Genomic DNA, 26161 nt, shown 5'->3' on the forward strand with positions numbered 1-26161 from the left:
CAAACAACACAGCTATAAATTAATATAGAAAATAAAACCATTCAAAAGAGTTTAAACAAAATAATGCATTTAATCACTTTTATCAAAACAACATTTTTATGAGCAAATAAAAAAACGTTGAAACTTTTACAGCTTCTTAATAAGAGACTTTTAACTCGGATGCAGTCATGTTAGCAAAATTTGTATGACATATGACATAGTTTTTATGCAGAAGTAGCAATGCGATTTCTACAGACCTCTCTGAGTTTAGTGATTGTTGCCATAGAGAGACCTCCAGGCTCCATAAAGATTTTCTAATGTTGAAGGATAAATAAAGATACTTCAGATCAAACATTTTACCAAATATGCTCTATCAGTATAGCTTCATAGGGATGCATAACGATTAATCATGATTAATCTATAGCAGAACAAAAGTCCTGTGTTTACATCATGTGTGTGAACTGTTTATAATAACTTTATATAAATATATTTTTTATCTTAAAATTTTACATGCATGTGTGCATATTTATAAATACATAATTATTATACACAGTTCACACACATATATGATGTAAACAAAAACGTTTATTCTGCTATAGATTAATCGTGATTAATCGTTATGCATCCCTACTTCTAAATCAAAATGTAGGAACAAAATGTACCTGCATAAAACTATTGCAGTCCTCCACAAACTCCCCACAGGTTATCTGTTTGAAGCGTTCACAGATTTCTTGGAGACTCTGTGCCTTTGAAATGAAGTTCTGGTGGTGATGGATTAGTGTCAAAGCCACACGAAACAAGATCTTGGATCCCTCATAGAACAGGCAGTCCCATATCCTAAGCACTGTCTAAAAGCAACACATGTCCTAATTGTTGATTTCAATACTTAATTTACATTTTACAAACGCTCTTAAATTAAAGGTTCTTAACAGTCATTGAAGAAACATTTTTAGTTCCTCAAAGTACCGTTCAGTCAAAATTTCTTTAAAGGTGCAGTGTGTACATTTTAGCGGCATCTAGTGGTGAGATTGAGAATTGCAATCCACTGCAATTCAGTCCACTGCTCACCCCTTGTTTTGAAACGCATAAAGAAGCTACGGTAGCCGCCACCAGAAAAACATGTCATCGTCGGACACAACAAAAAAAACTTTGTCCGTTAAGGGCTTCTGTAGAAACATGGCGGCACAAAATGGCGACTTCCATGTAAGGGGACCCTCTGTGTGTGTATGTAGATAAAAACGCCTCATTTTAAGGTAATGAAAACATAAACGTTCATTATAAAAAGGTCTACAAACACCTCTGATAATATAGTTTTGTATATTATTTTGCATTTCTGTCAAGAGATACTTCTAAAAAGTACACACTGCACCTTTAAATAACCATTTTCTTCTTACCTTTTTATAAACTGAAGAATGTTAAATAATAATTCTTCAGATGCAAAAGGTTCTTTATACAACCATTTAGCCAGAAATGCTTCTTCAATGGCATCGTCGGGAAGCACGTTTATTTTTAAGAGTGTGCTAATAATGTAATTTTATATACATCATTGATTTCACAAGATAATATAAGATAACCTTTGTGCTGTTCTCACCTCTATAGGAAGGATATCAATGTAAAGGCAGATGAACCATCTTGAGACCACCAGGGTCCATATTGCATCATGCTGATTCATAACCTTGCCGACATCAGGAACCTTCATTCTGACAAGCTCCCCAAGTACCTCTTGGTCCACTTTAAGCCCCAACATAGATGGTGTGTAGTAATCTAAAAACCACATCAAACATGATACAGAATTGAGATATGAATAGGAAATGTAACTTTTGGGTATATAGCCAGTATTATAAGAGTTATCAGAATTATTTAAACAAATTTGGTCTTTAGTGGTTCAATATTCTGCTGTTCACCTAAAGCGCACTCCCACCGAAATACACTTTCTATTGTATTTAGATGTCTTTGATGTCATCATCACCATGTAATGTTTCATGCCCTTCAAAATGCACTAATTTGGTTAAGCCTAATAAATAGTGATGTGATGAGAGCAGAAAAAAGTAATTCAGAGGGAATTATGTAGTGATGCTTGTTAAATGATGTGTAATATGTTATAAATATAAAAGTGTGTAAAAGAGTAAAACTGACCTGGTAGGATTTTACCAATTAAAGCATCCATTAACCAGAAAGACTTCTCCTCATCTTTTGTGATAAGGAGAAGGTAACCAGCAACAAAGTTCATTCCCTAAAAAATAAACAAGAAGTAGGCTACTACAGATGACATTTATTTTAGTACACAGCAAAATCACTGGTGTTAAAATAACACCCACGGTGTCAAATTTAACACCGGCAAAGTGTGTATATGTGTCCACACTACACTGTGTTAATTTAGTCAAAAGTGTAGTGTTAATTTAACAACACCCATTATATGTTAATTTAACACTCAATATTGTTAAATTTTACACTTTGTTCAACACTATTCATTGTTGTTTCCACACTACACTGGTGTTGGCACAGAAATACAGTGTTAAAAATTAACACTCCTAATTTAAGGTCAACACCAGTGTAATGTGAATTCAACAATGTTAAGTGTTAAAATACTGAGTAATAGCCACCTTTGTTGCTAATGGGTTGTTTCTATAAAAGAAAAATGACAAGAAATATTGCAAAACCTCTTTTTATTAAAGTAAATCACATTTAATATTTACATTGATACACACAACACTTTGCATTTAACACTGCTTATTTAAATACCTCAGCTACAATTAGAAACAGAATACAGTATGGAATAATGAAAGTTATCTTATACCACAGCGCAGTGACATGAAAACCACTTATTATAAAGTCTTTAATAAATCAAATAAGAGTTAAAAAATTAGCCACCCTACTCAAAACTTGAACATTAAAATACATGCAATTACCTTATCGGCAAGCAGAAATGCTTATCCTTCACAATACTAAAGATTTTTCCATAACAAAACAGACATTTCAATTCAAAAGACGTTTCATTTTTCTTAAACACGTTCCAACCTGGTATTTAGTTCCTTAGTTGTTTTACTGTACAGTAGTGGAAGGCTGCATCAGTGGTCTTCATCATGGAGCGAATGGCTTTTTGGTCCAGAATGATGCAAAAATTCTGGATGCAACTTTTGTTCCCAACGCAGAGCAGGCAGGGCTGTGCTGATTCATCCCCCTCAAAGCATGGATTGATGCTCATCACCTAAGAGTGTATTTGATGAATGTATTTGATGTGTATTTATGAACTTGTATGCATTTACATGGGGTGAACAATGCAAGCAAACTAACTGCTGAATAAATAACTAGAACAAAATACCAAAAAACTTACACAGCACAATCAGTAGCTTCAGTTGCACATTGACCCTCTCCAGTCTTTCTTCCTTTCACAAATGAAGGCAAGAGCTGAATGAGCCAGGGAAGAGCTGCCACGTCACTGTCCCATCCTAGCAAAACAGAATTTAAACACCATGAGTATACAGTTAAACTTTAAAACCGTAAAAGTAGCAAACCCATTTACACTTAGGCTACCATATTTAAACTCCTGTTGACCAGACAGAGGGTCATCCATATCTTCATCAGGATATAGGCTGCAATTATCCTTTAATTGTTGTATGTTGGCTATTTTGCAATACATCACCTCAGCATATTTCTGCAGATTTTCAAAGACAAAAAGGGTCAAGAAAATACGAAAAAGGATGCAGTTTCAACCGTTATTTGAATCAAAATCATCTCAGTATAATCATGTTAGAGACAGTGTACAGTACTAAAGTACTGTGTGTACTCACATAGTTGGTAAGCTCTTATCCTCCAAACTGGGTTAAGAAATAAAAGTTCCAGAATTCATGGGTATGCCGTATTCAAATATAGTCTGGTAGGGTCCTATCACACAAAAATGACAATAAAGATTCTGAAAACTCAACATTCTTTTTATATTAAAAACAGCACTCAAGACAATATGAATCTTCAATTATACATTTTCAAAATAGTAATCAATTTGATTGCTATTTAATATGATATCAATAGCAAAACGATGTATGAGAAGATAATATATTTTTATTAAAGTTGGCAGCAGGTCATGTCACTTTCTTGCCTGATTAATAACCATAATATGTACAAAACTACATATAACGTTACTAAAAAGATTGGTTAACTGTTCAGTTATGTCAAATAAAATTATTTATATATATATATATATATATATATATATATATATATATATATATATATATATATATATATATATATATATATATATATATATATATATATATATATATATATATATATAAACTTACCTTCTGTAATGAATTTATATAAGTATTAGCAGTCGTTTCTCATTGGAAGTCATCCATGTCAGGTCTTTTAAACTGCCCTAAAACAGCATCTCTTCTGAATGATTTTAAGCACTCAGTGTACTTTCACCAAACTAGCATCTATAATGACAGAAAAACAAATGTTCGCCATACACGTTTTACACTTTGGTATGTATTTGCTATTTGCATCTGTCTGACATCTAGCGCCATGAAAAGCTTACAACACACAAAGCATCCAATCTGTGCATATTCTGAGGTAAAATGAATTGTTGGTTTGGCGATATTTTCCCTGTTTGCATACATCTAAAAAAAACAACAACACATGACGATGCGGTTGCGGTTTTCTCCGTGTTTTTCAGTAATTTGAATAATTAACCGATATCCGTGCACTCACGTGCATGTAAACGACCTCGTTAACTCACGGTATCTAGCCTAGATGATTACCTCATAACGAGCATCATATGGTGAATAAACAAGCTTTCATTTAACTTAATTTCATACCTTCAATTTGTAGTGCATGTCGCGTTTTATCATGGTTCAATTCTTACATTCATTCATATCTCCTGTTAATATTATCCTTCTTGGTTAAAACTTTTAGCTAGCAGTTTAACTTTACACCAAACTAACAAGGGAACAACGTAACACAAGGTAGCTCTGATTAAACTGAACCAAATAACGAACAAAGGGGAAATAAAATGGGAAAAATATCTTATTTAGGTTTTTTGGCAAATGGCTGCGTAGAGTCAGACAGAGAAATAACAGTTTAATTTAGCTAAACCATGTGAATATTATGAGATTTACCTGCTCTCTTCAGTCCTCCTTTGAAAGAAAATGGCGGTAAAATCCCTGACAGGATATGTTTAGTGGAGGCGTGGCTTGATTTACACCGCTCAGTGTGAAATCTGGTAACACCCTTGTTTTACACTGACACTGTCGTGGATATAACACTGGCCTAGCAATGGCAGTGTTATTTTATTACCAGATAGTGTTAAAACAGCATCAACACTGTGTATTTAACACCATCCCTGAAAATTTCACACTGGTGATTTTGCTGTGTACTTACTGTTCTTTAGTACTTAGTGACTTACTAATGCAGACAGGTACAGCAGGTTTAGATATAATATTGACAGGGTAAACAGTACCAAACTACATCAGTCTTGAATGTAATACTTCCTCACTCATTACAATAGACTATACGGATGACAACAATAGCTTTAGGTTAAATTATAAACAGAGAAGTTCATTACATCCTGGATTTATGTAACACATCAGAAACATTGTGATACGTAAAATGGCAGTAATATGTCAAATTAACATTGTACCTGACAGTACCCAACATCCTTATTGTGGTGTCCATAAGCCAGTAGTACATTAAACAGGGCTCTTTGTAAACATGGATGGGAAGAGTCACGGAACTGAATGTTATCCGGAAAGGTTCTGTGCATATCTAAAAAGACACATTATAAGTCTTTTCAAATTCAAACTTATAATACAATATGTTTTTTTATAAATAAATAATATACCAGCACGTATAGCCTCTTCAACTTTAGGATCATGTTGAGCCTTTAATAGAGAATGATAGTAACCAGGATTTCTCCCCATCTGATCCTGGGCTCCACTAGCTGCCATCCAGATCTGAGCCCGATGTTCACACGGTACTCCCTTCCTCACATATCTCTTTACTGCAACCCAAGAGACCCCTTTGTTATTAAATTAATAAAGTTATTATGTTTTATTCCAAATGTAAGCTATAAATAAATAAACAAACATAAGTGTGTGGTTGAATATAGTGAGTGCATATACGTGCCTTTCAGATTCTTCTCCACATTGACAGTGCCCTGCAAAAGTTTAGACCACTTTTTTGATCTTTTGTTAAGAAAAGCTTCATACTCAGACATGCGCTCTTGATGGTTAAAGTCCTCTGACCTCTCGAATCCATATTGGTCTATCCTAATGACACATTTAAATACTTATTTTAGATTTAAATGGGTAGAATATGAAACTGATACCATAACACCACAAGCTAAGATAGTTTTCAGTGACATTTACTTGTTTGAGCGTTTATACGACATGACGCAGATATCACCTGACGCACAGGTGATTTAAAACATCTCCGTTAAGCAAAGACTTTCGTGTTTTATAAAAGCACAGCTAGAATAAGAATAAAAAAGTTAATCATACCGTTTACAGGTGCTATAAGAACTGGACGTGCTTTCATCATTAAAGTGATTCTCCATTTTAATGGTTCGCCTCTTCCAACGGGACTCCAACTGAGATGAGCTGTTTAAACTCCACCCCTACAGACACCTTACATTGCTTATACGGTTATATAAGGTTTTGTTGTAAACAATTGTATTATAATCCACGAGGGCTGGACTGAAATTTGAAACTATTGAGCAATTAAAATTAAAACTGGAATTAAGTTTTGTTTTATTTTAATATTTAAGATTTTTGTTTTATCATTTGAAATCGAACTTAAACTTTCTCAAGAATGATTCGATGGTTGGATGACTATCAAAATATTGGGACCAATTAACTGACTATTTTTATCATACCTTGCAGCATCTAGTTTTATATAAAATGTTTGTTTATTATTATTATTATTATTATTAAAATGTATTTTAGTATTTTTATTCAAGATTAACGCAAAATTTGTATATCGATATCGGTAACACCTATGTTTTTAAAATGTATCATTGATTGAATGGGTGGTAATTACAATGTAACTATATGCAAATACCTTCAAAATAAATTTAAAAGTAGAAATGAATGACGTTACATTTTCTGAATTTCTGTTTCTAAACATAATACTCTTCATATGGTCAAATGAAAAATAAAACAGCGACGAAGTTTGATTTATTTGTATATGTAGAATATGCCCCTCAATTTTATCTAATGTATTTATATATTATTTTATTACACGTTATTTTATTTTTGTATGTTGCATTTGTATTCTGCAGAGTTTTTCATTTTAAGTTGGGTGATTTTGCTATTGTTTATATTTCTCATGCAAACGTTTATTTGTAAATAAATTAAATCCACCGGAAGCTGTGCTTAGCCGTTTTCTGATGCAGAATAAAGGTCCCCTCAGATATCACAGTTTCGGCAGCTAATGTTTTTAAAAAAAATATTTTTCTTCATATTTACAAAATACAAATATATAAATTTTAAGTAAAATTCCAAGATATTTGCGTTGTGAAATAAATTAATCCAACGAATCGGCACTTTTAAACTTGTATTTTAAAATAATCACCCAGCGGCCATTTAGGGAAATACGAGTTTTGTTTCCTGCTTCAGCTCTTCAGTGGCTGATGGCGGGGCTCCATCTATACATTGCTAGCACGTTATAGACTAATTTTCTCGCTTCTCAATGGGGTGAAATCGTTTTGTCCGCACATCAGCTTCGGATCAAACACTGTATGTTATTCTATTACCCCCGTTTACGCTAAACGCTAGTGAAGAGGATTGGTTCGGTATCCGCGCATCGCTCCCGTAGTAATTTAAAATGGCTCCGGTTCAGATCGGTTCGGACGGGCAGCTGGTGCCCGCCGGGGGTCCGACTTCAGCCCCACAGCCCCCGCCAGGAGCTCCGGCTACTCAAGGGGTCCGACTCAGCCTACTGATCGAATTTTTACTGCAGCGGACCTATCATGAGATCACTCTGCTAGCTGAGCTGTAAGTTACGTTGGATTATTTTGAATGGTCAAATGTGGATGAAGTTAGGTTGATATATAACTCGATTGTTTTGCAGATTATTTATGATCATTCACTGTATGATCTAAGTTTGTAGTAGAGGATATGGCAGTATTGCTCTTTATCATACTGCTTGTCCTCCAGCAGATGTCCCTACTAACTTACAGTGTACTTACAGTACCATAACTCTTGAACAGAGTAGTTGTGTAGATGTTAAGCCAAAGTAGTTGTGTGTTTTCCAGTTTGTTTCTTTTATTTTGGTTTGTAAGATGTAAAATGCTGTCATATGACAATGTCATTTTATTATTTTTACAGACTCCCTCGAAAAACAGATATGGAACGGTAAGAAACTGCCAAGCTGGCAATTCTTTGAGTTTTAAAGATTGTAGTGTTAAATTATCATCATCTAAACATTATTAATTTAATCCATTTGTGACAGGAAAATTGAAATCGTTCAGTTTGCCAGTCGGACACGACAGCTCTTTGTACGCCTGCTTGCTCTCGTGAAATGGGCAAGTAATGCTGGGAAGGTTGAGAAATGTGCGGTATGTTATTTGTTTATCTCCTCCAATATCAGTCGACCACTAATGATTACCAGGAATCATGAGTTATTTTCATTCTTGTTAATGTAATTATCTTATTCTTGCCTTATTTGCGATGATTTCTTCATTTCTGGATCAACAAGCATACTTGTTTGTTGATACAGCTGACCGACTCGCATCACTGGCCAGGGATGCTTTGGTACACGCTCGCTTGCCAAGCTTTGCCATCCCGTTTGCCATAGATGTATTGACCACGGGTACTTATCCACGGCTACCCACTTGTATTCGGGTGAGTAATTGATCTATAAAATAATGTTTTAAAGCTCTACATATGCAAACAAACTGTAAACAATAAACAACAATGCTGTTATATTTTCAGGACAAAATTATTCCTCCAGACCCTATAACCAAAGCAGAGAAGCAGACGACACTAAACCAACTGAATCAGATCTTACGGCATCGACTAGTCACCACTGATTTGCCTCCACAGCTGGCAAACTTAACTGTGGGTAAGTACAAACTTCATCCACACTTTGGGAAAAGTTATTTGGTTCAGGAATCTTGGGCATTATTACACTGAATGCTTGATTCTGAATTTCTGATTGGCCAGTTGTCAGATTTCCGCATATCTTTCGTATCACCCACGCTCTTTCTTGCTTTATCATTTCTCTTGGTGTGTCAAGCTAATGGACGTGTGAAGTTTCGAGTTGAAGGGGAATTTGAGGCCACGCTTACAGTGATGGGAGATGATCCTGATATTCCCTGGAGATTGCTGAAACTGGAGATACTTGTGGAAGACAAAGAGACTGGAGGTAAGAGTTTGTCAGTGAATAATACATACAACAAGCACACACCACATGTATATTTGTAAAATTTGATGCACTTTCTTTTAGATGGACGGTCGTTGGTGCACAGCATGCAGGTCAATTATATCCACGAACTGGTACAGTCCCGCTTGTTTGGAGATGACAAGCCTCTTCAGGACATGTACAACTGCCTTCGTATCCTTTCAGCACAAGACATAATATTAGTCTTTTTATATTTTAGTGTTTACCCTCATTTAAAAAAAAATATCTGTCAAAGGATTTGAGACACCTTATTCTTTATTTCAAACTGAAATATAAGTAAAGGGAATTATACGGGAATTCTGGGCACAGGTTACATATTAATTCCTTAATGAATGGCATCAGACTCATTTTGCTTGTCGCTGCAGCTCGAAGTGTTGCATTCACAGACTCTGATGTTAGTCAGAGAGCGATGGGGTGATCTAGTGCAGGTGGAGCGATACATCCCTGCCAAGTGCCTCACGTTGTCCGTCTGGAAGTAGGTTTCAAAAAACATCTTATTACAGAATTGACGTTTTCTTAAGTTTTCTGGCTCATGATGTTTGCCTTGTAGTCAACAGGTTCTGGGTAGAAAGACTGGCACGGCATCGGTGCACAAGGTCACCATCAGAATCGATGAAACTGATGGTTCCAAGCCATTACAGATCTCCCATGAGCCTCCACTGCCTGCCTGTGATTCCAGGTTAATGGAAAGAGCCATGAAGATTAGTGTCCATGCAAGTGAATTAATGTATGACCTCCATATTTTAGAAGTGGAATAAAAAATATAAAAACCGAAAATGTCTGTTCTTTCTGCAGATTGATCATCTCTCAGTGGAAAAGCTTTTGATTGACAGCGTGCATGCTCGCTCACATCAGAAACTGCAGGAACTCAAAGCCATCCTGAAAACCAGCAATCCCAGTGATAACTGTGAGTCTTTACACTAAAAGTGCTTACTGGTGTTGTTTTTTGAAAATCTGGAATCTGAGGATGCAAAAAAAATCGAAATAGAGAAAATCGTATTTACAGTTGTCCAGTTGAAGTCCTTAGCAACACATATTACTTACGATAAATACATTTTATATATTTACGGTAGGAAATGTACAACATATCTTTATTGAATATTATCTTTACATAATATCCTAATGATTTTTGGCATAAAAAAACGATAATTTTGACCAATGCAATGTATTTTTGGCTATTGCTACAAATATACCCGTGTGATTTATGACTGGTTTTGTGGTTCAGGGTCACATTTAGTTATGACTAAAGTGGCTGTGATGGATTGACATATATATTAACTCCTTATTTAATGTGTTTGTTTGCAGCATTCATAGAGACTGCCTTACCCACACTGGTCATTCCAATACTGGAGCCCTGTGGCCGATCCGAGTGCCTCCACATATTTGTCGATTTGCATTCGGGCATGTTTCAGCCAATGCTTTACGGACTCGATCAGTCACAGATGAATTTGCACAGACATGATGATTTTACAACTCAATCTCACGGAAATTCGTGTAATAGTGATGACATTTTTGCTTCATGTATTTGCGCTATTGGCACAAATTTCCGCTGGTTTTCATGCCCCTGTACCAAGAATGTCTTTTTCGTGGCACACAGCATGAAATTCTCGAACGACTTTCTGTATCGTGTAATTTTAGATTTTGTTTTCTTATTGTTTTGTCCTATTTTTTTTTTACCATTGTCGCTTTGAGTTTGGGTTAGAATCACTTTCTGCGACATCCCAAACCCCAACTCTAACCCAAACTCCAGGCGAGAATAGTTTTAAAAGCGGACGAAAAACGTAGAAACCAATACATAAAATTACATCCTAACGCAAATCCCGAATCTAACCCAAAGCGACAATGATTTAAAAAAAAAGAAAAACAATGAGCAAAAAAATATAAAATTCCACGATACAGAAAGTCGTGCCACAGGCATGAAAAACTATTTATAGAAATTCGTGCTGAATGTCACGAAAAAGACTTGCGTGCTCCAGGGGCACAAAAAAACTCCAGAAAATTGTCTCAATAGCACAAATAAATTAAAAATCCTGTTCTTTCTGAGTTTTTGAAGCTTTGATTGTGTTTACAGTGCGCAATATAACACGTGTTCATGTTTCACACGTAAAAAACGCGGTATTTTTCACACAATTTACTTATCTGTATAGCGCTGTTTTCACTGTCCTCAAAACGGTCTGATGTTTTCCTTGTTTTATGAAGTCCCTCCTTCAGAAATACTTATCGATTTCTGATTGTGTAGCTTGTGTTGTAATTCGACAGCAGCTTAGTTTGCCGTTAGCTTAGCTGGCCACTGACGTATTCCTGTGGGCGGAGTTTAGTAAAAAAAAATCTACTGACGTCATTAAAGCAGGAAGTAGATGACTGTAGTCCAAACTGGCCGTTCGCTGTAGGCTTTGAAAGGTGAATTCTGTTAAAGAAAATATATTGCCTGGCAGTGAACTAAGCTTTATCATTTTACAGGTATTATTTATGCTATTATAGCAACATTACACACTAACTATGGTTTAAAAAATGGGATCAGAAAGAACGTGACCTTTAATAAAAAATTCTTTGACTGTAACACGAATTGCCGTGAGATAGGGTAATGATGTTATATAGCTCTAATGAACTTAATATGTGAATGACTCGGTCATACTTAACCTTGTTCGACTTTTTCCAGATCAGTCTGTGATAGACGACATTGAGAAGAACATCAACGATGACATGAAGCGTATCATCACATGGTTACAGCAGCTGAAGTAAGCTTTGATTTTCCCACTTTTGATCCGTTTTAAATCTAGACTATAACAGTGCCAGACATGAACACGTTTTGTGTTTTGAACAGGTTCTGGCTGGGAGAGCAGAGGTGTCGACAGTCTGTGAAACATCTTCCCACTGTGTGCACAGACACTCTCCATCTGTCTAATTTAACCGATCACCCTGTGGGCAACCTGTCAAAACATCGCCTTTTCATCAGACTCACACGCCTACCACAATATTATATTGTAAATGCCTCAATATTTAATCTATTTTTTAAATTAGCTTTTAATTTAAGGTCAAACTTAAAGGGCACATATTATGCACAATCCACTTTTTCAAGGTGTTTGGACGTTTGTGTTGGCAGTGTGTGAACACATCAACCCTACAAGAAAAAATCCACCCTCTTCTTATTTTTTTAATTCCCATTAAACCAAAGCTGTCTCATTAGACAGGCTGTTTTGATTCTCTTGTTAATGTGACATCACACTGACAAAGCCCCGCCCACGGCCACTGACTGTCTAGTTAATTTTACCCAAAGCTTTTTTAAATATTAGCACTACATTGTAGTGCTAATGCTAAAAATACTATGTCTCAGACCATATTAACAGGAATCAGATATATTTTAACTAAAAGCGCTCAGTGTAATGGTGTGAGGAGAAATATCTGATTTGCATTTAAAGGTACATACAGATAAAGGTGCTTTTTTGCTCCCACCCAAATTGAGATGCTATAACAAATGATCTATGGGGTAGTTTGAGCTGAAACTCATTCAGTACACCTATATTACATCTTGTAAAAATGGGCATAATAGGCAGGGGCGGCCAGTGACTTCTTTTTTCGAGGGCGCTCAATGCGAAGTTTGTCACGACATGTATGTAGCCCATCATGTGTGTGGTTTGTAATTTCAAAATATGTGTTCTGCGCATCGAGTGATCCTATGGGCATCACATGTCTTGTCAAAATAAGTGCCTGCTGCAGACGCGTCTAAAGGGTTTATGATAAAAGAGACGCTCGCGTTTGCTAGATACTCGCATAATCTCATGCAAAATCAGAGTTTACTGTTAAGGGAGTGTCTTGCGTGTATTTGTGAACGTGAGCGTCTCTTTTATTATAAACTGTTTTGACGCGTGTGCAGCAGGCACTTATTTTGACAAAACACGTGATGCACATGGCCCACACGCAGCAACAAACACATATTTTGAAAACACAAGCGACACTCCGAAAACTTACTTTGAATTTGCGCCCCTCGAATGAGCAGTCACGAGCCGCCACTGATAATAGCTGATTTGTTTTAGTCAACAAAAACACTATTACAGTCTTTGTAAGTGCATCACAGAACTGTGTTTGTTTTAGTCTTTACATCATCACTTATATTTTCTCAGGTGGTGGAGATGTTTGATGTGGCCAGTAGTCCGACAGAGCTACAGTATAAGTACTACTTCCTGTCTGTGAGTCAGGTAGAGGGAGAGGACGGCCTGCCCTGTGCTCTGCTGCTACAGCAGTTTAAACCCAACCTGGAGGAACTCGTGCAAGACATTTCCTCTGGTCGAATAAATCGGCCTGGGGCCAAGAGAAAGGTACTTTACCCAACAAAATAGGCTGAGTGCTTTAATATTATTGGATACTGTGTACTATGGATCGGTAGTATCTTTTAACAATTAATATTCTTGTTTTGAACTCCCCACAGTTGTCAGGAGAGCAAAATGCTGTTGAACCGAAAAAGCCTAAGAGGTCAGGAGAGATGTGTGCCTTTAATAAGGAGCTGGCCCACCTGGTGGCCATGTGTGACACCAACATGCCCCTTATTGGACTACGTTGTGAGGTATTACATATAGATTAGAAGACAACTGAAGGAAATTTTTTTTGTGCTGATTTTGTTTTACTGAATATTCTTCCTTGCCATTTTCTTTCATGTAGTTGTCCAATATGGAGATTCCTCACCAAGGTGTTCAGGTGGAGGGAGATGGTTGTAGCCATGCCATTCGTATTCTAAAGTAAGATTTTTAACCCACATATTATGGCACATTGTTTTTTGTACATTTTCTGTATATAATATGCTAATTCCCATTCTCTTCTAGAATTCCACCTTGTAAGGCAGTGGGTGAGGAAACAAGAAAGGCTCTAGAACGCACCCTGCTCGACTGCACGTTTCGGCTGCAGGGCCGAAATAATCGCACTTGGGTGGCTGAATTGATTTTTGCCAGTTGTCCTCTTAACAGCACATCTAGCAAAGATCAAGGTGAAGAATGTAACGTGCCAGAAGCTTGATAATATGTGCATAATAAATTGTTTACGTGTGTTATAATGTTTGACGCTCGTGTCATTCCAGCTTCCACGCGGCATGTCTACCTGACGTATGAGAATCCCCTATCGGAGCCGGTTGGTGGCAGGAAGGTGGTGGAGATGTTCTTAAACGACTGGAACAGCATTAGTCAACTTTATCAATGTGTGATGGAATTCTCACGCTCCGTACCTGGTTAGTACAACTGCTCACTTCTATGACAATCTTTGTGATGTGCGTTTCACACGGTACGTGGCAACCGCGATTGTTTAGTTCTTTTTCAATAGGAGATGTGTCGAAAGCGGCAAAACGGGGGCGTTTACAGAAGTGAAGCGGAGTTGGTCCACACGCCTTGCTCGTACACCCAAAATCTTATTCCTTTTGCGGACACGGCTCTTCATGGCAGGCGTCATTGAAGATAAACAGATTGACACTAAATGCTTCACAAAATGCTTCCACTACACAAGAAAAGCTGTAGCCGCGTGGCGATTTCGCCACTTGCCGCGTGCTGTGGGAAACGGCCATTAGTCTTGCGTCTGTACTATGATCAGCTGTAGCTGTAAACCGTACCAAACAAGACATTTTGAAGGTTGCTTTTTCCATTTACTTCTTGTCACATGATAAGAGGGTAGTTCTTCCCACTGTGAAATGTCATTGGTTCAAATTCCTGCTCCATATATATTTTTAAAATCTAATTTTATTTGACTTTGTTTTTTTGTCACTTTGTACAGCATTTTACTGTAAAATTATTTAAAGGTCCCGTTTCTTCTGTGTTTTCGAAGCTTTGATTGTGTTTACGGTGCGCAATATAACGTGTTCATGTTTCCTGTGTAGGAAAATGCAGTATTTTGCATATTCGCTGTATGTAACCTGAGGCGCACCTCGACAAAATTTTAACAGTGCGTCCGTTTTACCAACGCAGAAAATATATTTATATTTTATTTATATAAAATTTCTGCGTCATTCTCATCAAGACCCACATGCAGACCGCTAGTAGGCAGTATCCACGCGTGTTACCACAGTAAATAGACAGTGACTTTTAAGGTATGCACATCCTACGGAAAACCTACGACGTAGACCTTACACATGACTGTAACTTGGACTTTAGCTGATGACGGGCGTATTCCTTTGGGCGGGGGTTAATCAAAAACTCTTAAATTGACTTTATATATCCAGGAAGTAGAGGGCTGTAGTCCAATCCGGCCATTTTCTGTAGTCCGTGAAAAGCTGATTCTGTTAAAGAAAATATATCCCTTGGCATTGAACTTTGAGCTTTATAAGTTTGCAGGCATTATTTATGCTCTAACAGCAACTAAAGTTTTTGAAAAATGGGATCAACGAAAAACAGCCGCTTGATATATTAATATTTAGCAAAACATTACATAGTACGGTTCAAGTGTTAAGTTCCTTTCATGGCTAATTACTCCCTTTTTTAGCTCAGTGGTAAAGCATTGTGTTCGCAGGTCAAAAGGTCATGGGTTCGTACCCAGGGAACACTAATACTGATAACAAAAACGTATCCCTTGTAATGAACTGTAAGTCACTTTGGACAAAAGCATCTGCCAAATGCATACATGTAAATGTAATGTACATTTGAGAAATTAAAGGAACAGTATGTATGATTGTGGCCAAGACTGGTATTGCAATCACAAAACTTGTGGCTAAAACTGGTACTGCAATCAAACAACTGGGGCCCGTTCTTTGTACGTCGCTAACTCAGTTAGCTGGATTTGATTATTGACGATTTGGCATGATCTTGGATTATTTGGTTCTTCGAAGCTCATCCTAGACTTGCTGTCAAAGCAACAGGTCCGTAAGCTCAAACCTGCTCGGGAGCAGGCTTATTTCATGTAAACAAGATTAGTTTGTACCTTTTTAAGTGGATGTGATACGGAAAGTCTGACCCAGTCGCATATTCTCCATTATATCTGCGTAAGATGCATGATTAATATATAGAGCTTTTCAAATTCAACACGTAATAAAAAAAGGATAGATTAATTAAATCTTTTAGCGATGTTATTTAAAAAATATGTAATATAACAAATATTCTTTATTTTTGTGTAACATGTGTTTTGATTATTATTCTTAAACGAATGAGAAGACAAACATGCTGATCACATTCATTAATAAATTTGTTTGAATTTTCCTTAATAAAAACAGCAATCAATCATACCCAGCACTAATAGATGTTATGTACAATAAAGACTATTACTCATTTTCATTTGAATAAACTAATCTCCTATTTTAATTTTGTCTTTAGATTGTCAAGTAGCTTACAATGTCATGCATGAAAGGGTTTTCGTTTAGTAATTTCTATCTGTTCTATCTTTAAATCGTTGTCTACAAATATGTTACCCTGTCCCTTTCCTGACAAAAATGACCAAAATAACCAAATAAGTTTTTTGCACATATTTTCACATATCTTTATCTTCTTTACTACACTTTTCTGTGCAGACTCAGCAGATGCAGGACTTTCAGTTAACGTGGAATACTGCTAATATTGCTAATATAGTCAGAAATCAGTTAAGAATAATGTAATTGAAAAAACTTATTTAACCACTTGCATATAGGCATATAGTTTCTCTATAAAGGACTGTCATCTGAGAGAATTTCTTTACTGTCCTGTGCATTGCTCAGAAACAGTTGCACTTTATAATCTTTTGAGGTAGAATAGCATTTACATTCCCTTACCGCACATCATACTTCATTTAACACATTCTTGAGAACTGCTAAAAGTGTTGGTGTATTATCTACAACTGCACAAAAGAGAGGAAAACACAATCTTATAATAAACTACAATTCGAAATTTATTTATTAGAAATGAAATTGTTGCATTGGCTGTCGGTTTAAGAAAGAGCAACTGCCTCCAGAGATGATCTGCACAATCAATCAGTTTAGAGACATCACTCCTGCCCGCACATCAGCACCTGTTTTTATTCTGCTTTTTAAGTTGCTGTTACAAACAGACAAAATAGCATTTAACCGTTTTTAAACGAGACTTAAAGTTCTTTAGGAGCATCAAATTTTAATTACAATCATTAATTTCAATCTTTGACAAGCATAGTAAAGATATCAAGATTATATTTTTACAGAAAACTTTACATTATTTATGGTGATTTATGTCCAAAAGTAGCTTTAACTGGGTTTTTAAAATTCAGTGTCATAAAAAGATCACAACCTTTTATCAATAGCTCTCAGACTGTAGGTGTTAAAAAATGGGCGTGTTCTTGGCCATTGTAACAACTGGCCAATCACAGCGTTGCTGATCAGTGTTTCTACTATCGATATGTATTGCCTTTTCTTGCAGTGCACGAACGCGCAGTGATCTCAGATAATTCAATCCTCCCATACTAATCAACAGCAGTGGTGTTCAAAGAACCAAATAAGCGAGATCATAATTAGTGAGATCTAAACATCTCAGATGTCTCATTTGATCTTGGATGTATTAAACGACGTACGAAGAACGGGCCCCTGGTGGCCAATAGACAAAATGACAACATAAACATCAGTTGAGGGCTGCAACTCCACTTTTTAAATGACAATATCCTGGCCGGGCCACTGTTGTCAGTGATATAAGTATTTGAAATTAACATGATTTCTTAATGTCTAGTGACATATCAGGGCCATTTTATGATTAATTGATATAAATTTCTTACATACTGTTCCTTTAACTAATGTAATTATTTAATTGTTTATTTTAAACAACTGGATAATTGTTCATTATTAATCTTCATTTTGCTTTACAGATATGCCATCGTATTTAAGCTTGTTCTCAGAGATACGACTTTATAATTATCGGAAGCTGGTTCTGTGTTACGGCAGCACAAAAGGCAGCTCGGTAAACACCTTTATATCTTACTATCAAGATTTTGAAGGTCTTTTGCTTGGTCTTTTTTTTTGGTCTTTGCTTGATTTAATAGTTGTTTACTGTTTCTTGTAGGTGACAATACAATATAACTCTGTAACCCAGCGATACCATCTATCCCTGGGGACTGTGGGGCCAAATTCAGGCTGTAGCAACTGTCACAACATTATTCTTCACCAACTTCAAGAGATGTTCAACAAGACACCCAATGTAGTACAACTTCTACAGGTATCTTTAACTTGCCCCTCTATTGCATAGTATCGTATAGGGCTGCAGCTATCGATTCTTTTTGTAATCGATTAATCTAGCACTGAATCGATCGATTAATCGAGTAATCGGATAAAAATTTTGTTTGTGTTTTTAAACAACCAAAACAAATAATGCATAACGAAAATGACGTGGCTGTAAAATGTTCAAGCATTTGGCTTTTATTTCTAAAAAAACAGGTATTTGGCTCCAAAAAATAAGCCTATTAATTTCAAAGTTTATAAGTGCCAGTGCCAACAATTAAGCAATTTAATTTATTAATATGCATAACAGGTTTCATGCTGTAATCTAGCACTGACATCAAAGTAAATATCTGGTTTATGTACATTTCTACACCTGCAGCATTTACCATTAGGCTACTAACATGTAATATATCATTTCTGGGGTGAGCCTATTTGCTATGGTAACAACCTGTGTGTGTGCGCGCGCACGTGCACCTGTGTTTCTGTGTGCACGCGTGCTGTGCTTGAGGAAGAGTGACACCCCAGTCAGACGTTCAGTTGCTTCATTGCATTTTGGTACGGCAGAAAAACATACATTCCTTTTCAATAGAACCCTGCATTTGGTTTGCATCACTTGCATTGCGATGCATTTTAGGTTCCGTTCGAAAAAAACGCGTTACGACATCACGTCCCGCTGTATACAGTGAATGCATGCTGAAATTATTGTTGCGTGGCTACATAAAAGTTTAAGCATATGTGATGCATTGCGCGATCAGTCTGACTCGCGTGAGAGAGAATAACTTCCTTATGCTAAACTCCAATAAGACAGAGATTATTATTATGGAACAAAATATGTCAGATTACAAGTTGCCCATATATGATTGCACTGTGGTGCCGTTTTTTTGGTACACACACCTGTAAAGTGCATGCGTGTTTGTGAAGCGGTTCTTTTTTAAGCAACTGAACGTGAATACGAAAACATCAAAGCTAAACATCATATCTAGTCAAACCGCATAACGACATCGCTACAAATACAGTATGGGATTAAAATCAGCGAAAGCTATGTTACCTTGTTTCATCGACGCTTGGTGAAACAGCAGGATGTTTTCGGTTCAGATGCTGAATGTAATGATCCCAAACTTAAACATTCTCTCTCTGCCGTTTATGGACATATTCGCTCCGCCATCGCGCCAACTAAATTCAAAATGTACCACGCGCTATGATGTGCTTCCTGAACATTGAACAACGGTCCGTGTGAATCAGATCTCGGCGCGTGTAGTGCGCGTCATAGGAATTTAACGAGGCTTCGAGGCAGAATTTTTGCCTCGAGGAATTTTTTGAATCGAGTAAATCGAGTAACTCGATGAATCGTTTCAGCCCTAGTATCGTATTTGTGACCCTGTCTGTAAAATCCCATCTAAAGTCATTTTTGTAATCATCCATAAAATCATCCTACATAATGTAAAGAAAATTCTGTGATGTATAACTTTGATATCTTTAATATTGACTGAGTAAGGCCATGTCAAAGATAGAAATTAAAGTGATATCAGTGTAACTTTAATAGTACTAATATCAATTAGATTAGGAGACTTTATTGTGGATTTCTCAAACAGGGTCACATTTTCCCTAAAAATGCAGGATTACTATATTGGGAGGAAAACTGCTATTGTGTATTGTAAGACTATCTAGCTACAGTATTATTAGAGGTCTGTGTTAGACTAACATATTGCTTCTGTTCTCAGGTGCTTTCAGATACTCAAGCTCCTCTGAACGCCATCAACAAGCTGCCCACAGTGCCCATGTTGGGCCTCACCCAAAGGACTAACACAGCTTACCAATGCTTCTCCATCCTGCCTCAGTCACCCACCCATATCCGTCTGGCCTTCCGCAACATGTACTGCATTGACATATACTGCCGCAGCAGAGGTGTGGTGGCCATCCGTGACGGGGCCTACAGTCTCTTTGACAACACCAAGATAGTTGAAGGATTCTATCCTGCCCCTGGACTGAAGGTACCCACTATAATGATTTCATCACAAAGAGCACAAATTTCACCTGGTATTAAAGGGACACTCCACTTTTGTTGAAAATATGCTAATTTCCAGCTCCCCTAGAGTTACACATTTGATTCTTACCGTTTTGGAATCCATTTAGCTGATCTCCGGGTCTGGCGCTAGCACCTCTAGCATAGCTTAAATTCCATTGAATCTGATTAGACCATTAGTATTGCACAATAAAATGTTTCATTACAGCTTTCAGTCTTACTTAATTCTTCCATTATTCTCCACAGACGTTCTTGAACATGTTTGTGGACAGTAACCAGGATGCCCGAAGGCGCTCGGTCAATGAAGATGACAACCCTCCCTCCCCCATAAGTATGGAAGACACCTTCATGCCCCACACACAGACGCAGCCTCCAGGCAGAGGGGTGTACCCGCCCCTCACCTCTCCCCCTAACCCGTACCATGTGCCTCCCTCACCATCCATGATGGCGACACAATCTCCAGGTATATATGCACCTCTTTCATTAACACACTTTCCTTTGCTCTGTCTATGCTGTAAGTGCTGGTCATGCCACCTTGGAGGCTGAGTATCTAATGTGGAAGCAAACCCATTATTTCATCGGTGTCTCACGGATTGCTGAATGCCCCTTTGAGTTCTGCCTGTCTGTGGACATGCATGTCCTTCATCAGTCTGCACATTCACACCGTCACCATGCTTATGCGCCCAAAAACCCACAGTTGACCTTACGGCAAACTCGAGAGTCGTGCCCAAGTCATATACCCATCTATGCCCGGGGCCTGCAGCTCCTTACCCGCTTTAGCTTCAGAGTGTGTGAAAGTGAGCGTGAAAGAACAGGAGACTTGCTCTTGTCAGCTGTTGATTGGTTAATTGTGTGCAGGGAACATCCACGCAGCCAATTCCCCTAGCGGAGCTCTGCGGGCCCCTTCTCCATTCGGGCCAACCCCTTCTCCCTCTTCCCTGGGCATTTCTATGGGGCAGACCTCCAACTTTGCCAGCCCGCATGGTAAGTGCTTCGAAGGCCTGGATCCAGGGCGTTGTTGATTCGCTTTCCTTCTTATCTCTCTGGTCCAGGGCTTTCAGACTTGGGTTAAGGCTGGTGAAAAACATCTGGTCTGTCTTTACCACGTAACTTACCACTGTGGTGATGTAGTCGGCAAATAATGGGCACTTGCTTGATAGTTTCACATTCTCTCTCTCTCGCTCTTACAATTTCCTGTGAACAGACTGAATCATACACATGATTATATTCTTCAAATTTGGTACTGCTATGTGTAAATAATTTCACATATTAATCATGCTTTATAGCTGCATGTTATTTAATTTTTAGAGCATGATTTGATTGTTACAATTAAATCACGTGTTTAAGTTTTTTGTATGTAACAATATACGTTATAAAATTGATCATTGATTAAAACATTGCACACATTTTGTCCAGTATGATGCCTTATTTGATCACACTGAGAAATACTTTTCTTCACAGAAAAATATCCAAATCAGCTTTATAGGATTGGTACATTTCATTTGAATAAATTATTGCTTTAAGCTCTGAGCCTCTGCAAGGGATCAACCCATTTCCCATTCTTAGCCAAAATTCCAAAAAAGTCTATATTGGAATTGAATGGGCATACATTGCCTATTCTTTAGATATGTTTTTAAGCAGTGATCAAGATGGTGAATTATCATCCAAATGTCTTGCAGGAACTCTTGATCCTAGTTCGCCATACACCATGGTGTCCGCCAGCCCGAGGGTTGGGACCTGGCCGTTGTCCCCGCAGGTTTCTGGACCCTCTCCTGGGGCACGGATACCCGGCATGTCACCAGGCAACCCTTCTTTGCACTCACCCATTCCAGATGCATCCCACTCTCCTCGAGCTGGAACCAGTAAGTCCATAAAGTCTACACATCAGGGCATGTTTAAAGTCTGCATCTTAAAGGGACATTCCGCTTTTTTTGAAAATATGCTCATTTTCCAGCTCCCTTGAGTTAAACATTTGATTTTTGCCGTTTTGGAGTCCATTCGGCTGATATCTGGGTCTGGCGCTAGCATAGCTTAGCACAATCCATTGAATGTGATTAGACCATTAGCATTGCGCTAAAAAATAACCAAAGAGTTTTGATATTTGTCCTATTTAAAACTTGACTCTTCTGTAGTTATATTGTGTAAAAGACTGACAAAAAATTTAAAGTTCAGATTTTCTAGGCAGATATGGTTAGGAACTATACTCTCAAACTGGCATAATAATCAAGGACTTTGCTGATGTAACATGGCGGCAACAGGCGTAGTGATATTACGCAGTGCCCGAAAATAGTCCCCTGCTATTGAAAGTAACCAAGGGGACTATAGAAAATCGCAACTTTTAATTTTCCGTCTTAGTACACGATGTAACAGAACAGTTTTAAATAGGAAAAATATCGACACTCTTTGGTTGTTTTTTGGCGTGATGCTGATGGTCTGGTCAGAGTCAATGGATTGTGCTAAGCTATGCTAAGGGTGCTGGCGCCAGACCCGGAGATCAGCTGAATGGATTCCAAAATGGTAAGAATCAAATGTTTAACTCTAGGGGAGCTGGAAAATGAGCATATTTTCTAAATAAAAGTGGAGTGTCTTTTTTGCAGTCCCTTTTGTATCCAAATTGCAATCTTTAACTTGTTATTTCATATAAAAAAATGTCGTAACTGAGTAGTTTAGTAACTGTGTGCATTTGCGCGCAGGTTCCCAGGCCATGCCAACCAATATGCCCCCTCCCCGTAAACTGCCCCAGCGTTCATGGGCCGCCTCCATTCCCACCATCCTCACCCACAGCAAACTGCACGTGCTGCTTCTGCCTTCACCCATGCCGTGTCCAGTGCCAGGGCTGGCGGGCAGCTACCTCTGCTCACCCCTGGAGCGCTTCCTAGGCTCTGTCATCATGAGACGCCACCTACAGAGAATCATCCAGTTGGAACCCAATGTGAGTCCGAAACCTGTAGCCAAAACTTGCAAAAACTGTAGAACAGTGTAAAATCGTTTCATATAGATACATCATTAAACTCAACTGTTTTCTCTCTGCAGCTCACCATTGTTAACTCCAACGAGCCAGGAGTGATCATGTTTAAAACAGAAGTGCTTAAGTGTAGGGTGGCTTTAAACCCCAAATCCTACCAGACGTTGCAACTGAAGGTCACGCCAGAAAACACTGGACCTTGGTCACAGGAGGAGCTGCAAGTTTTGGAAAAGTTCTTCGAAACCAGGGTAAGAAATCAATCTAAACAAAGTTTTCTCATCTGATGTATTATAAAGTAAATGTTGGCTGCTTGTGTGAACAAGCTTTACTAATGACTTTATTTTGTTTAATCTTCTTTCACATTCATTTCAGGTTGCTGGACCTCCTTTTAAATACAACACACTAAACGCCTTCACAAAGCTGTTAGGGGCTCCAACCAATATTCTCAGAGACTGTGTTCGAATTATGAAACTGGAGTTGGTAAGCATGGCTATGTTTGTTTAGGTGTATTGCGCATATATATTTGGAAATGTATTCAATCCACCATTTTTCTTCTAGTTCCCAGACCAAGCGGCACAGCTGAATTGGAATGTGCAGTTCTGTCTAACTATCCCACCCAGCGCTCCACCCATTGCCCCACCAGGAACCATCGCTGTTGTGCTCAAAACCAAAATGCTTTTCTTTGTAAGTAATATTGACGTGAATTAAATTTTTTTTTTGTCCTGAAGTCAGTGTTTGGTTATAAAGCCCGCTGTCACCTGTTACTACTGTAGTTTGAATTTACTTTGGATTCCTTATGTGTATTAACTTGGATATATGCCGTTCCACAGCTCCAGTTGACCCAGAGGCTTCCGGTACCCCAGGAGTCCATCAACATCATAGTTCCCATTGTTTATGATATGGCAACTGGATTGACCCAGCAGGCCGATATTCCACGCCAGCACAGCTCATCTGGGGCCGCGGCCCTCATGGTCAGCTCCATTCTCAGGAGATTCAATGAGCACCATCCTCCACGAGCAGGTTTGCACATTAAAGATCAATGTTAATCGTTTTATTTTTCAGATTTCCTTGTATAACCCATATGTCATCCTTTTTTAGGGGAGTGCACAATATTTGCAGCGGTTCATGAACTCATGGCTAATCTCACACTGAACCCTGGTGGACGACCATAACGCAGTATCACTCGGGACTTATCAGAAAATAAATTAACTCCTTGATATGCAGGGAGAATCAGGTTATCTGCTACAGCCAATAAACTCTTTTTCTGGTGTATAATATTGCCATAAGGGAGCAGAAATTTGACGGACCTTTTGTATTGTATTGATGCATGTAAATGAACAGATGCAGCAAAAGCAGGACTTTCATTTTTTTTAAATAGCTTGGCTTAGGTCTGCTGACTGATTTATTTTTGTCAAATGCACTTCTTATGGAAACGATTGTGATAGAAAAAATGTTTAACTACAGCTGTATTTTTCCAAGTCATCAATACTATGTAGGTATTGGATCTTTTCTTTATCGGCACACTATTTAAATGTTTGTTTGTTTTTTCATTTCTTTGATTTCTTAGTACATCTGTCACTTTGAATATGACAGTCTAAGGTCGTGTTTTATTGTAATTCATTGGAATCATGAAAGCGATCTGAGATTTTTCTCTGTGTTTATTACTATTTAATAAACATTAGAAACAATTTAATTTTTTCAGAATTATTTTAAATATTTTGTGTTAATAAATTGTGTAACATTTACAGATTCATTATTAAAACATTGTTACAGTTTTTACTATGAACTATGTCTCTCTGTATTAAATTTAAACCACAGTGGAGTAACAATGTAAAAAAAACTTAAATTACCTGAAATACAAAAACTAAGCATCATCATAAATTAAGGTATAGAGATCTGTTAAAGGGGACATATCATGAAAATTGTACTTTTTCCATGTTTAATTGCTATAAAAGGGTCTCCAGTGCTTCTATCAACCTACAGAATGTGAAAAAGATCAACCCAGTAAACTGAAAAACAGGTAATTAAAATTTGGCTCCCCTTCTGATGTCAGAAGGGGATCTTATTATAACAATACCGCCCCTTAATCTGCACTATCCAACTCTGGCACTGTCATAGTGCAGAGATCTGCTCATTTGCATTTAAAGGGACACACCCAAAAACTGCAAATTTTGCTAACACCTACAAAGTGGCAATTTTAACATGCTATGATAAATTATCTGTGGGGTTATTTTGAGCTAGAACTTCACATACGAACTCTAGGGACACCAAAGATTTATTTTACATCTTTAAAAAGTCTTGTGAAATGTCCCTTTAAGTCCCGATAGTCTTAAACAGCTAAAACTTTAATCAAAACTTTAAAATCTTATCGTTCACAAGATTAAACGACCAGAAAATAAAACTGAAAAGGTGTGGTGGATGTGAAATGTTAGTAGGCAGTAGCAGTTCCCTATTGAACCTGCCGTTATCTTCCTCAAGGGGGCGCTTGATGGCTCAAGATGACGGATTTCGCATTTAATTCACGATGCTTGATTTTCTGTAGGTATGCGTTCCCTAAAACGCAAATTTGTTATTTAATCTTGAGTAACATTTATTTGATGTTTTCAAAAGAGTGGCACACTGGTCCAGCGCTCTAAAATGTATCAAGTATCACGTGACAACGCCGTTTACGTTTCTA

General features: G+C 37.6%; 2 protein-coding genes and 1 long non-coding RNA gene across 4 annotated transcripts; 1 reads left to right on the forward strand and 2 right to left on the reverse strand.

Annotated features, from left to right (window-relative positions):
• Positions 1-50: 50 nt before the first annotated feature.
• grtp1b (growth hormone regulated TBC protein 1b) lies at positions 51-6636 on the reverse strand. Its single transcript, XM_055214950.2, has 8 exons — positions 6480-6636; positions 6106-6248; positions 5822-5980; positions 5621-5745; positions 2116-2212; positions 1571-1743; positions 642-827; positions 51-293 (listed from the first exon to the last, which is right to left on the reverse strand). Exons 1-8 carry the CDS (start codon positions 6533-6535, stop codon positions 204-206), a joined length of 1029 nt encoding a protein of 342 aa, XP_055070925.1. The 5' UTR covers positions 6536-6636; the 3' UTR covers positions 51-203.
• LOC141350277 (uncharacterized) lies at positions 2629-4516 on the reverse strand. Its single transcript, XR_012358367.1, has 5 exons — positions 4281-4516; positions 3771-3864; positions 3514-3634; positions 3314-3428; positions 2629-3187 (listed from the first exon to the last, which is right to left on the reverse strand). It is a non-coding gene; the product is annotated as an uncharacterized lncRNA (long non-coding RNA).
• An 844-nt stretch (positions 6637-7480) lies between the features above and the next one.
• Positions 7481-25270, forward strand: med14 (mediator complex subunit 14). Of its 2 annotated transcripts, XM_073855283.1 has the most exons (30): positions 7481-7973; positions 8307-8333; positions 8431-8532; positions 8645-8822; positions 8913-9042; positions 9217-9345; positions 9427-9534; positions 9724-9856; positions 9932-10080; positions 10175-10288; positions 10687-10811; positions 12040-12119; positions 12206-12365; positions 13503-13697; positions 13808-13942; positions 14038-14114; positions 14199-14359; positions 14450-14596; positions 18148-18239; positions 18342-18494; positions 20218-20487; positions 20766-20982; positions 21378-21503; positions 22199-22381; positions 23213-23451; positions 23553-23732; positions 23857-23964; positions 24043-24168; positions 24315-24504; positions 24583-25270. In XM_073855283.1, exons 1-30 carry the CDS (start codon positions 7804-7806, stop codon positions 24654-24656), a joined length of 4278 nt encoding a protein of 1425 aa, XP_073711384.1. In that variant the 5' UTR covers positions 7481-7803; the 3' UTR covers positions 24657-25270. The 2 variants fall into 2 exon arrangements, with proteins under 2 accessions (XP_073711384.1, XP_073711385.1); XM_073855284.1 differs by lacking the exon at positions 21378-21503 and having other exon boundaries at positions 7482-7973.
• The last annotated feature ends 891 nt before the right edge of the window (positions 25271-26161 follow it).

The sequence above is a fragment of the Misgurnus anguillicaudatus genome, chromosome 17 (assembly GCF_027580225.2).
Source record: "Misgurnus anguillicaudatus chromosome 17, ASM2758022v2, whole genome shotgun sequence".
NCBI classification, from domain to species: domain Eukaryota; kingdom Metazoa; phylum Chordata; class Actinopteri; order Cypriniformes; family Cobitidae; genus Misgurnus; species Misgurnus anguillicaudatus.